This window comes from Phytophthora infestans, genomic scaffold (assembly GCF_000142945.1).
Source record: "Phytophthora infestans T30-4 supercont1.2 genomic scaffold, whole genome shotgun sequence".
NCBI lineage: Eukaryota > Oomycota > Peronosporomycetes > Peronosporales > Peronosporaceae > Phytophthora > Phytophthora infestans.
In genome coordinates, this window is record NW_003303757.1 from 3,978,131 (window position 1) to 3,991,320 (window position 13,190).

Genomic DNA, 13,190 nt, shown 5'->3' on the forward strand with positions numbered 1-13,190 from the left:
GGTCCAGGATGCGGGACAGCAGCTGATCTTTATGGAGCTCCCGTAACTCCGAGGGTGAGTACTTGAGAGTCCCCACCCATGCTCAGAACATGTCCTCACATGAATTCCAGTTTGACAGTTCTCGGAAAGAACCAGGGGCAGCCCCAGAGAGTATAAAGACCACCCCGGCTCTCGGGCTTCTTACGACAAGTCGTGAAGGCCTTGAGAGGGATTCGGTGCGGCGCGAGAAGCACGCGCCGGGCCGCCTCCAAGTTGTCGACAAACGATCACTCCTTCTGGACCAGGGTACGTTCGTAAACGCCCTTAGAAGTGTGGCCTCCAACAAGGCCACGAGTAGCAACGAGAATCTCCAGGAAGAGGTCAGCCCCAGAGCTCTTCTCGGAAGACCAATACCCTCTTGAGTTGATGGCACCTCCCTGGCTGACAGATGCCACCACCGAGCCCCCACGCGCACGCTGGGCAGCTTGGAAGTCCTCCTGCTGCTGGTCGTGGTCGTTGGTGATCTCCCGGGGCTTAAAATATCACCCTCAACCTCCTCCGCGTCGTCCTCTTAATCCAAGCGGTTCCGATTGGAGTACCCAGTCTCCTCCCGGAGCGGAAACTTCGATCCCGTACGCTTCTTAAAGGGCTTGGCGCCTTTGGCTTTCGCAGCCTTAGCGCGCGCTAGACCCTCGGCAAGCGAGAGATGTTTGCGGGGTTTCTCCTCCTCGTCGTCGCCAGCTTTAGGAGTGCTCTTAGCCTTGACGGTCGGACTCTCATAGCGCACAGACGTCCTAAGACTGTGATCACCGTGATCACTAGCGAGCGATTGCACGCTGTCGTCCTTGTGCTCGCTGGACACTGGACTGTGCCCTCCCGCGGAGCCCACAGGAGCATCGTGAGTGCTCCCGGACTCAGCTTCGTCCTCACCGCCCGAGTGTAACTCACGTTCAGCGAACCGAGGGCTCGGACGGTTGTCTGAAGAGGCCGAGGGTGACGGATTGCGGCGCTTGCTCGTACGCTTGCCCACAGCCGCGTCAGCAGTAGAGCCGATCGCCTCGGAGGCCATCTTAGTAGCCTCCTGGAGTGCCGAGCCTTTGCCGTGAGGCTTAGTGCTCTTGGCTTGGACCTTTCCGGCAGCAGCCTTGGAACGTGGTTTCGCTCAAGCGCTGCTCGAGGCTCTAACTGTGAAGTGAGCCTCCGCCGCGCTCGCGCAGCTGAGTCGATATATTTCGACCTTGAGAATGAAAGTTTGTGACGTACACTTTTCCATTCTGATTGGTCGGTAAACCGAACCTAAGTAACGGGGTACGTATCCCTAAGTGTACCCCTAGTTACATGAAGTGGGACACGTCACACTTCAGAAGTATGACACGTCATACATCGGATATCTGGTACATGGTAAAGGAGTCATCCGAAGCCAATCATTGGCTGATGACATTGCTTTTATATAGGTGATTTAGAGCATCTCCAGCGGTAAGTCCTAACGTGAGTCGTATCGACGCCCCTTCGAGGCCATTGAGACCGCAGTTTTATTTTAAGACTCCGCACCTCTGATTTTGCCGCAACGGGAGGTCTCAAGCAAAGATCTATCTTATTGTTTTGGCGAATCACAACAAGCATTGTAAGCTCCGCCCCCGCCCCCCCCCTCGCCCCCTTCCTCTCATCGAGGGCATGGCAGGAGCTAATGCGGATGCGTTTTGTGACGCAACAGGGGATTCTGATGACGAGTTCTTCAGTCTCTTCATATTACCCGAGCTAAATGCACAGTGGAAGAGGAAGCACGGTGGTTCTGAAGTCGGCAGGCGAGCAGGAAAGGAGCGCAAGAGAGAACAGTATGGGGAGGAGATGATAGCCGACTACTTCTACGATAATCCGACCTACGATGCGGGTACGTTGATTTCCTGACTTGTGAATCTGCTATTACAACAGATCCTGACTTTTAAGTGTCACCACGGCATATAGAGGACTTCCGTCGGCGCTTTAGAATGCGTCGAGACCTATTTGAAACCATCGTCTGCGCTCTTGTCGAGGATGAACACTGCAACTATTTCGTGCAGCGGCCTGATGCTACCGGTTTGTTGGGGTTTCTTCCAGAACAAAAGATTACCTGTGCACTGCGGATGCTCGCATATGGCGCAAGTGCAGACCAGCTCGATGCGGTCATTCGCATTGGTGAATCAACAGCATTGGAATCGTTAAAAACATTTTGTAGCAGCATTACGCGGCTGTACGGACCTGAGTATCTACGCAAACCTACTTCATATGATCTGGAACTGCTGCTAGCTGAAAATGCTGTTCGAGGCTTCCCTGGTATGATTGGCAGTCTTGACTGCATGCACTGGGCATGGAAAAACTATGCATTCTTTGGAGCACCGGGGTCGAATAATGACTTGAATGTCCTGGAGCGCTCCCCACTACTGGATGATTTAGTGAATGGTGAAACACCTAAAGTTTCTTTCAGAGTTAATGACGCAGACTACAGTCACGCTTACTACTTGACTGATGGAATATATCCTTCGTGGGCTATATTCCAGCACAGCATCAGCTCGCCAGCTAACCGCAAAAGAAAGTTGTATGCTGCACTTCAGGAAGGATCTCGAAAAGATGTCGAACGTGCCTTTGGCGTTTTACCGCAGCGCTTTCGCATGATTGCTCAGCCGTGTAAACTTTGGAGCAGTACAGCCATGGGAGACGTCATGATGGCATGCATTGTTCTCCACAATATGATCATTGAGAACGAACAAGGGGATAGTGCTTGCAACAATGAATATCTTTACGAAGATGGTTGGGTAAGTCCCGCATCACCACTGCCGAATGAATTTTGCCCGGTTACCGACATTGCGCAAGTACTGAAAGTAATTGAAGATGAAGCCTTGCATTTCGAGTTGAAGAACGACTTAATTGAGCATGTCTGGAAAGTATCTGGAGAAGGTAGTTAGCATGGTATTGTAATGATAGGCAAACAGCAACCACATACCTGTGGTGTCGAAATGCTTTCGAGCTAACCTGATAGCTGGTTAAAGAAGGAATCGCCAATGGTTTCTGAGTTTGCATTGGCCTCACGGTTCTCTTTATCGCCTTCCTTTTACAACGCGTTACAAGTAGATGCACGAAGCTGGGCCAAAATTGCCTGGCGCTGGATGGCAAAATATTCCTGGGACTCTGCACTGTCCGGAGCCTGCATAAAAATGCTGTACTGGAACTGCTTCTCCATCACTAAAGCCTTCTTTTCCGACGCTGCCACAAATCGTAGATGCAGATCGGTTGGCAAACCATCCTTGCCGACACTTCCAGCAATCTTAGCAGCCTTCGCAGCTTTCTGGCCTTCTGGTCTTGGCACAGCTTCTTTTTTTGCGTTTTGTTCCTAGCGTAGTGCTCGAAGTAGTAAGCCGTTGTGTCCACTTGAGTTTGTCACGAAGCTCATTCCAAGCATCCAAAAACTCAAATGGCTGCTTGTGCCGCTCCCCGTAGATCGATACTGCTGACTTTACGAACATCTCCTCATTCCATCCAGAGCGTTCCTTGCTCTTCAGCTTTGAGAAGATGCCCTCAAATTTTGTCACTTCTGGCTGGAGCTTCTTCCACCTACCAGAAACTGCAGCCTCCGATCGCTCGTCTGCACCAGTTCCTCGCTGTGCGAGCCAATGCTGATAAACTTTGGCGTCGAACGAACCCTTCTTTTGACCGGCTCCGCGAATGGGGTCTTCTGATGTCTCCAGCCACGATCTGCACAGCTGAATCGTCTCCTCCGCGCTCCATTCTCGACCCTTCCCCATCTTTCTCGACGAGTTCTTCTGCGCGCGAACTCGTGTCAATGTTGAAGTGTGGGCCACACCACCCTTTAAGATCCGAGTCTTATTTTAAAACCCCGAAAGGCAAATTTAAGACCTGCTGAAGTTAAAACCAGCGTTGAGACTTACCGCTGGGAGCGTTAAGACTCGCTCGAGTCTTAAGCGCGCTACATTTGAGATAAAACCGCCTTTACGACCAACCGCTGGAGATGCTCTTATAGTTTGTTTATTTAACTCAAGCTTAGCCTACCTATAAATATACTCAGCTCACAGCCTACCTTAAACTGGTCACTTCGCTCAAAGGGGACCTGTGGACTTCCGTTCACTGAGAGTTTGTAAGCTCTCGGAAGCCAACTTCCTCTAGCGCCAGGTGCTGTGTGACCCCGTCACAAGACCGGCTTCGCAAATCGCAAACCCATTCGCGCGCTCGTGTTGCTCGGCAGACGTCGCCGCGGCCAAGCTGTGGAGGATATCCGGTCCAATGATGCCTCCCTTCTGAACGGACTCGTCCTGAGAGTCGTGCAAGTGTGGAAACTCACTTCGTTCCATCGTGGCTCGAACGTAGATACCAAAGAGGATTCAGGTAGACCAACTTTAATATAGCTTTGGCTGAACTAATGCCCTTACGCTGCTCATTTCTGTGGTCCACACCCCATCTAAACTTGTTAGCGAGCTTCCCTACATTCTCGTAGTCCAAGTCTAGGAGAACTTAAGTCACCAGCCAACCTACAGATCCCGACAGCTAATGAGCTCAACAGTGTCATCGCCAGCTTCAACACCGTCTGGCGCGCGTATTTCGTCGAGCAACGGCCCAACACGACGCCAGCGCGTGCTGTGGGACAGCGACAGCGCCACGCGTGGTGGCAAGACATCCATTGCCATTCTGCTGGAGTGGCTGACCGCCCCAGGCAACTACGCGCGCTGGCGCGACGGTAAGTCACAGACAGGTGAGACTCGCGAAACGCTATGCTCCGAGATCAAGAGCACCATGCGACAGCACGGCATCCACCACCGAGAAAATGCCAACATCCGCACGCAGATCAGCGAGCTTGAGCGCAGCTTCGACTCTGCGCGCAACTGGCTCAAGGAGAATGACTTGCACCCGTACACGTTCCGTCGCGGGGCGGACGCTGAGGACGATCCTGGGGCTGTCGAGGCGGATGGAGCCCATGGACCAGCAGAGACTCATGTGTTGCGGATGTGTCGCTATTACCACACATTAAATGAGGTGTTTGGTCATGATGAGGACCAAGGCCTTTCGTCAAAGACGACCGTACCATCAGAAGACAGTGACTTACAGTGTCCCGAATAGGAAGCGTAAACTACCCAAAGAAGAGGCGGAAGCGCACGAGGTGGGGCCTAAGATTGTGACCGAGGCGGTGGAGGAGCAGAGGGTATTGCCGAATACTGCGCAGCTTCCCCCATCGACGGTTGCTGCCATTGCACCTGCACTAAGTGCTGCGGCGTCGACGCCTGTGAGCGCTGCTGTGCCAATTCCATCAACTGCTGGACTTGCAGGCACTTGGGCGAACCCCGCGGCACTGGAGAGCACGCAACGCATGCTGGCGGAAGCGGTGCGTGAAGAGCGCGAACGGAAACGCTTCTGCATGGAGGAGGAGCGCAACAAGCTCGAGTGTGAGAAGCTACGTTGCGAGGTGGAAGCGGCCAAATTGAAGCTCACCATTGACCGCGCACTTGCGCGTAAGAAACTATTGGACGCCGGTCTGCCTGAAGCCCAGGTGGATGAGCTCTTTCCGAAATAAACAAGAGTTCTTGCTCGCATAGGACTTGGAGAAGTGACACCGGACACGCTGACCAAACTACTACAGTGGTATGATAACCTGCTGATAACTGTATAAAATGTCAACTCATGTTTTCAGAGCGAAGTTACAGTGCTAGCACACGTTCGCGATACTTGCACAACAGATCACAAACGTTTTTGTCACTCACAGCGACGTCCACAAGATCAGAAGCGATTACATCAGATGTGAGAAACTGCGTCGTCAGATATGGTAAGTGAAAAAGCCTAAATCAGTAACAGATGCAACAGCCAGCCACACAAATTGCCACTCACTTGAACTCGCTGCAACCTTGTGGTTTCAAGGTCGATAAAGAGTCGCACTGAATGCGACTTTAGTACTTGGACTTCCAGAGAATCGTCGGCGATGTTCGTGATATCCAGGCCGGACAGGGATTCCAAAATGTGTCTGACGTGGTCGTACCTGGATGCAAAAAATAAAAACCACAGTTAGATATATAATACTCTGTTTGTGTCGCTGCTTGCCGGTGTCAAACGCACCAATGCTTCATCTGCTGCAGAGTCATGTATTCCTGCTCGTGCTTTTTGACCTCCGCATCCTTACTCCTCAGGTCGTTCTGGTAAAGGAGGCAACATTGATACCAAAAAATAGTCGACTATCCAAAATAGGCTCTCTTTACGCACCTGTTTGGACAGCTTGTCAATCATCCTTTTGGTCCGCTTCCCGTGGGTACTAATATCAATCTTCTCATCCTACAAACCTCAACGACGCAGCTTTTTACTTCAAGTCCTGAAGAAACCATCGATTGCACCTCCTTCACTCACCTCAAGCTGCTTCTGCTTCTGGTGCATTTCCTGGATGCTCTGCGTCTGCTGGTCAAGCACGCGTGCACAATCTTCCTCATCCGTGATCATCACTCCCGTCGCCACTTGCACCGCAGCCTTACGGTGTGCATTCCTCTTCTGAAGCTCCTTCCACACTTCGTTCACCTGCGCCAGTTCGCTCTCGTGCTCCTCTCTCGAGCGTTCGTGCTCCGCCACCTCGTGCTTCTGTTGTTCTACCTCGTCTTCCAGTCTGTCAAGCAGCTGGAGTACATCTTCCCGCTCCCGCTCAGCCGACTGCAGCTGGTTCTTCTCCTGCTCGTAGCCAGCCTCGTCCTGCGCCTTCCTAAGCGCAGCAGCCTTCTGCAGAGTCTCCAACGCTTCCACCTGCACCAGTCGATCCAGCAAGTTTTGCTTGGTCTGCTCAGCCACGGTCGCTTGATTGGAAGCGTGTTGTTCCCTCTACCGTAGAAGCCACCAGTTTAAATTATGCATTTTAAGGGACGAGAAGAAAAAAATCTAAATAGCACATACACGTCCATTCTGCAGCTCAAGCTCAGCAGCTTGCGGTGTTTTGTCATTCTCGCGCAGCTTGTCCAGCACTTTGGCCATGTACAGCGCCGTGAACTGCTCCTCCTGCGGCACCGGAGCACTGTCCTCGGCTTCAGGCATCATTTTGTCGGAAACCTTTTCCACTTTTCGTACCACGCAAAAATTGGGTCTTTGTGCGGGGCAAATCGCAAAAAAATTGGGTCCAGAGCGCCGGCAGGGTGGAAGTTGAAACAGATGCCCTGCTCTTATCCGCACAACGAGATGAAGACGGCGGCTTCATGCTGGGCACATTTCCACATTTGACAAGGGAGCAGCACTTTTATCATGGCGAGCACGAAGAAGGAGCACAAGCAGCACGACGAGCACAAGCATGACGACGGGCTGCCGCTGTTGGACGCGGACAGACACCCGCGGGACAGCATCCACACGGCGCTGCTGGAAGATAAGACCCCCGAGATTCTGTTTCATGAGGACGCCATCGGGGAAACTGACTCGGACAACGAGGACGACGATGTCGTGTCTATTGACGGCTCCGTTGTCTTTGACGAGGACGCCAAGATGGTCATGTACAAGTCGACAGGGAAAGTGGGATCCAAGCAGAAATGGGGACATGAGCCTGTTGCAGCGAACTTCCAGATGCTCAGCGTGGGAATCGCAATGGCGGACGGAGTCGTCGTCAAGGTAGAAGGCTGCTATCTGCCTGAGGATCAGAAGGCGACAACGGGGATGCAGGCCTTTGAGCTTAAGAAGGACGAGTGTATCAGCAAGGTGCATTTGTTCCGGGTCCGACGGGAGATCCACGCGATTCAGTTTGTGACCAATCTGCGCACGTCGGAACGGTTTGGAGGCACTAAGCACGGAGAGCTATGCAAGGCCGTGGAGGCGCCAGAGGGCAAGTACATTGCCAGCTTCTTTGGGGACATCTCGAGAGGCGAGGAGGAGATGGAGTTGGGCGTGCGGTTTGCAAACCGACCGACGGGTGGCGAATCGACCGAGGCGGACGTAGCGGAGATCGATCAAGTGAATTAACTGAACACAGGCGAAAGGGCGGAAAACTTTTTGTGTTTAATGCAAGGCAAGATGCTTATTGAAACTTGCATCACCGATAGGACACACTGCTAGTCGTAAGGTCCTAAAAAAAAGAAGTCAAGTTATATAATGCCTTTCTTCGTCATGGATCATCCGTTCGTACAGATTTGGATCCGCCCCAACGCCCATGAACTCAAAACGTTCTGGTCCAAAATGGACCAGTCGCACTGCTGCGAAGGTTGTTGGGCAGCGCTACTCCGAAGCCACAGCTCAGATCTCAGACTGTTTACATGCTTGCGGGCCTGGAGATATGTGGTCTTGCAGCACAGGCACCGGTTCCGTAAGCCCACACCCCGGGAATGGCAGCAGACGCGGTTCTTCGAGGTGCACAACCGTAGACTTCCTAAAAGCTTTGGTTGCTGGAACTATGAATGGAAGTAACTTGTATCTTGCTATCTTACACAGATGGAGCTACCATTGCATGCTGCAGCCACTGCCTTAAACCACTGCGGAGTTGCGCTAGACGAATCTTCCGAGCTGCTCAGGAGCTTCTACGCTTTGTTTCCAAACTCTACAGGATTGTTGGATCACTAGGTTATTACAAATCGCTACTAGCGAGACAACCTCTGCACGCCAATTTGAGTAAACTATCATGTGGTGTGTCATGCAGCGACGACCACCTCTTTACTACGCCTTAGAGCAGCGCTGGGGGCTGGAGAAGCTCTCATGGCTGGTGGACAAGAGTGTGGGTACTGCTTACGAAAAAGACTTGGACGGGTTGTCCCTCGTTACGCACGCTCGCAAGAATGCGTGTCCTGAAGAGTTGGTCATTCGCCTGGCCGTCGCGGCTGCGTCTCATTGTATCCTTGCTCTCGACGAGCTTTTGCACGGTCATCACTGTGAAAGCGCTCGTAGGGTAAGTTCGGATGCGTCATGATTTTAAAGTACTGCCAGTTGGTACTGCCACATTCATTTATTTTTTTCAGTTTTGCCATCGTGCACTTCAAGATTATTTTGCTGGAGTCCCGAAATTTCCACACACACACAATGCCGTGAAGTTGCTAGTTTGTGTCGAAAGTATGACGAAGGTGACGCCTACGCAACTGCCAAGGTGATCAGAGACGCTTGGGTACATTACATCGATACTTGACTTTCTATTCGTGCCGTGGTGTGTAAGACGCCGGCTCATCAGCGCACTCGAGTAAATTCAATTGAACTCAAGAGCCCCGAAGAGGTATCAAGCCCTGATTTTACAATCTTTGAGCGCGATTGGGCAGTGCTGATCCCATTCTTGCGTGACTCGAAAGAAGTATTCGAAGTACCACCGCCTACCCCGTCACTAATTGAACGAACCAATGCACTCCTTGTACTGGAATTGACTCCAATACTACAGAGCCAGCACGAAGAAAGGAATGATGACCGCGCCACTAGATGCGAAGATGAACGTGCCAGAATAGCAGACGAGCAACGCACATTTTCGCCGTACTTTTACGTCGTGGAGATGGCAACGTTCTCGCCAACGTTTTGGCGTCGATATGATCAAACATGGTGGTTCGATAAAACGAAGACTAATGTCATTGACGGGATGTACAAGGTCGTGCATCGCGGGTTCGGTACGAAGGTTTCGATATCTACCTCCGCTTATGCAGGTTGTGTGCGCGTAGCTTGGTGCAGCATTGATCGTTTTGGAGACTACAGCGATCCCTTACTACTGCCACCGCTCCCTGATTATAATGGCGATCCATTATCGGATCAATTGCTGACAGCACCACATAGTCACTCCGTAGAAATGAAAGCGACAATGAGCAGATTACAGCAGCTACTCGACGATCTTCAGCTTGACAACGGTACTCTAAGCAAGGTGTATGGTCTACCACGATATGTAAGAAGTGTTGCCGACGCTGCAGCAACTCTATTGGAAGCCAAAGTGGTGCTAAGATCGTGCAACTTGGAGCTGGCGCTGCTGTTATCGGGATACAAGACCTTAGAGAAGCAACTCAGGCAGATTAAACTTGCAACTGGTTTCTATGCGAAACTACTGCATCCTTTCTTGCTCGTTCAATGTATAATCCCAGCATTGGATGGGTGCCCTGTCGAGAGTCTTCCGATTATTCGCCGGCTTCACGAATTACTGAGTGTAAGTCTCTGATTTATTTCTTGAATCGTGCGTACGAGGTACAGATCGCTTACGTTGCTGCCCACTTTCTCGTTCGGTTGCCAGGAAGTGCACGACGTGATCGTCAGACTGTCGGCCCCAGGATGGTTGCAGTAGTACGTCCCCCACACCGTTAAAAACTCAGCGAGCTGGATCTCACACCTTTCTTTTGTTATTTCTCAATGCAGCCTTCTTATGGACGTATGGCTCTTGGACGCACTACACAAGATTTCTAGCACCTTAGCGATGATATTGGCAAGCGATGACTGCGCTCTGCAATGTTCTCGTATGGGCTTAGAAGTGTCCGAGGACAATTGCATTCGCTGGACCATGAAGACGGCGCGATCCTATCTACTGATCGCGGTGGGTCGGCTCGAGGAAGCAACTGATCGAGCGACGAAGCTGCTAATTTGCCGTGAACTGTGCAATACATTACATCTCTATCCCGAGAATATTCAAGGTGACGATGAAGAAAAGCTCATAGCACTCATTGCTGACCGATTCCTTACCGAATTTAAGTCACGAGCCTCGCAGCAAGCACTAGAAGCGCTGCGCCTACAAGATTCTTTTGAGAAGCACCTGGTGTCAGTGACGACCCACGATGGAGAGAAAAGTACACGCGTGCCTGAGGCTGTTCACTTTGACTTGGATCCTTACATCCGAGGAGTCAATCGCACTGGAATGCACCTCGTTATCCGAGTTTCAAACGTGTCTCTCGACAGTTGCGCTGTCCAGGGAAAGGCATCATTTTGCGAGCGCACAGGCCGATTAAGTTTCATCCCTGCAGCTGAGTTCGAACGAAATAGTCATTACCGTGTCAGTGTTCGTGAGCAAGAAATGTTGTCAAGTCTCGGCGGTCATTACCGGAAAGACCTCCTTTTACTGTTCACTTTTCAACGCCATCATGAAACAAATAAATTACTTTCGAGCTGACAAACTTGTCATTCTTTACTAAAATCTCAGCATCCCACACCGCCTGCAAGCCTTAAACACGACGTGCTCTGGAAAACGGACAGGATACAGGCCACGAGAGCTACAGAGAAGCTGGCGCCTATTGTCAAAAACACCGTCAACCCCATGCGCTTGCAAGATCCTCCTCGGGCTTTCAACTGGCGTGCATCGTGCCTCTGATTTGGCAACAAGGGTAGTGCCCCCAGCCCAACGACTGCACGCACCGTGAATAGCACCGCAAAAAGCGCCCCAGCTCTCACGCGAACATCATCCGCGTCCCGTTGAATGTCAGCATCAAAGACTTGGAGATACGAACCGATTGCGTTGCTTAAAGCGGTTGCCACCGGATCCGCGAGGTTGTAGACGGAAGTGACAAGTCCGTAAGTACTGCTCTCGAACCCAGGTTCTGCAATTTCCACTACTGCGAGCATGCGAACCATCATAGCGATGCAGTCAGCAAACCCAACCATCTCCGTAGCAGCCAGAAAGAAAAACTTGCTGCGCCATATATCGAATACCGCCACCATTGCCACAGGGAAGCTGACGATTAGCCCTCCAAGCAACGCAATGCAAACTGATGAGTGCCAACTCGTCGACAGAAGACGTCGGTGCACGAAGACGGAGGCTGCGACAGAGACACCACCGTTTGCAAGCGCTAGAAACAGATTCTTCATGAAAGGGTCGGTGTGCAGCCAGAGCTCGTGTATGGCTTGCGAATGGGATGCAGAGTCCATTCGAACGACAGACTCAACTTCTGCAGAAAACCGAAGCTGGCAATTTGCCATGTTGCACGCTGTTGCATGATGTGCCAAAACTCGCCCAGTTTTGATCGCAAATTCGGAGTTGCAACAGATATCGAGCTGGTATCGCTAGCAACCTCGGTTCTAATGATACACGGCTTACCAAAGCCCCACACTGCTGCGCATAATGCAGCCAAGGCAGCCACAAGCAAAACCGCAAACAGCCCTCGAAGCGACATCTCAAATGAAAACCCACCGCTATACTCTTCCGAATTCATTCCCACCGCAACAAGAAGCGTCCCCATTGACTCTGCAATGAATCTTGCAGCATGAACTGCAGTCTGCGAAAGATTCGCACCGTGAAGCACTCCTCTCTCTTGGAGTTGGCTGTCGCGGTTAACTGCTTCCACCATCAATCCGTCACACGCCGCGTCCACCAGCAAGTGCCCGACTGACGCAACGGTGATCATGAAAATGAGTCGTGGCGCATCACCAAGGTCACGATCATCTGGATGAAGTATCATCATTAAACCGAGAATGAACAGTACGAGCGTCCAACCAATGTAAATGTACGAAATCCGTCTGCGTCCACCAATTGGTACACAGTCCGTTAGCAGACACAGCACCAGTTTCCCGTGCCACGCACATCCCAGTAATGTCTGTGTTGCATTTGTTTGGTAACCTTGCAGCCCTAAGCGGATCTTGAACAACGGGTATACCAGAGCTGGCACGACACCGTGGAATAGTCCAGCAGCGAAGTAGTTGATCAGGAGCGCCAAGCTGCGACGCGATTGATAGTTGACCCTCTGTTCGTAGACGGTCGGTAATGGGGACTGCACCGTCTCGTAGAATCCCAAAGTGCTGTCGCTGTCGAGTGGGCTGGCAGTGACTGTGGACGCTACGTCGAACTTGTTAAGATTCGTGCCTGATACTCCAGTACCACCACTAAAGCTGAAGTTGCTTCTAAACGACCAGGATGAGCAATGCGGACTCAAGAATTCGCGTGTCATGATTGCAATAGGCTTGGACTGGTTTGGTGATTGCGCTTGACTGGGATTGTATGATAATGAGGCAGGGCTCACAGCCAGCACTTCACCTTAGACAATCAGGTGACCAATATAGTGTTTGGTAGGATTTGCTTACTTAGATGCTGTATCCAGCTCGGTTTTATGATATATGCGTTTTAGTAGGCATGTTGAAGTGATAGACCAATCAAGTATTAGAATACCGTATCGGAAAAGGGTGTCGAGCATACGTTCGATTTGGCAGTGTTTGGAACAGCTCAAGACTAAGGAGCATTAGATCGTGGTACTTGTAGTGAGCGTGATTGCATTTGCATTTGCATTTGCATTTGCATTTGCACACACTTGCTATTTTGACAGCCATTCGACTTGTTATCTCGTGGCGAC

At 51.3% G+C, this 13,190-nt stretch overlaps 5 protein-coding genes across 5 annotated transcripts; 3 read left to right on the forward strand and 2 right to left on the reverse strand.

Annotated features, from left to right (window-relative positions):
* Positions 1-4,518: 4,518 nt before the first annotated feature.
* On the forward strand, positions 4,519-5,536 carry PITG_01727 (uncharacterized protein; the record flags this gene model as incomplete). The annotated part of the gene is made up of 3 exons (XM_002908300.1): positions 4,519-4,888; positions 4,940-5,072; positions 5,323-5,536. The coding sequence occupies 3 exons, from the start codon at positions 4,519-4,521 to the stop codon at positions 5,534-5,536; spliced, it is 717 nt and encodes a 238-aa protein (XP_002908346.1).
* A 263-nt stretch (positions 5,537-5,799) lies between these two features.
* On the reverse strand, positions 5,800-6,966 carry PITG_01728 (uncharacterized protein; the record flags this gene model as incomplete). The annotated part of the gene is made up of 5 exons (XM_002908302.1): positions 5,800-5,995; positions 6,073-6,149; positions 6,217-6,285; positions 6,358-6,816; positions 6,889-6,966. The coding sequence occupies 5 exons, from the start codon at positions 6,964-6,966 to the stop codon at positions 5,800-5,802; spliced, it is 879 nt and encodes a 292-aa protein (XP_002908348.1).
* PITG_01729 (uncharacterized protein) lies at positions 6,878-7,935 on the forward strand (the record flags this gene model as incomplete). The annotated part of the gene is made up of 1 exon (XM_002908301.1): positions 6,878-7,935. One exon carries the CDS (start codon positions 7,231-7,233, stop codon positions 7,933-7,935), a length of 705 nt encoding a protein of 234 aa, XP_002908347.1.
* Positions 7,936-8,157: 222 nt separating this feature from the next.
* On the forward strand, positions 8,158-10,207 carry PITG_01730 (uncharacterized protein; the record flags this gene model as incomplete). The annotated part of the gene is made up of 5 exons (XM_002908303.1): positions 8,158-8,319; positions 8,401-8,851; positions 9,329-9,548; positions 9,723-9,817; positions 10,157-10,207. 4 exons carry the CDS (start codon positions 8,600-8,602, stop codon positions 10,205-10,207), a joined length of 618 nt encoding a protein of 205 aa, XP_002908349.1.
* An 842-nt stretch (positions 10,208-11,049) lies between these two features.
* Positions 11,050-12,791, reverse strand: PITG_01731 (uncharacterized protein; the record flags this gene model as incomplete). Its single annotated transcript, XM_002908304.1, has 5 exons — positions 11,050-11,750; positions 11,807-11,918; positions 11,997-12,122; positions 12,183-12,623; positions 12,714-12,791. The coding sequence occupies 5 exons, from the start codon at positions 12,789-12,791 to the stop codon at positions 11,050-11,052; spliced, it is 1,458 nt and encodes a 485-aa protein (XP_002908350.1).
* Between the last annotated feature and the right edge of the window lie 399 nt (positions 12,792-13,190).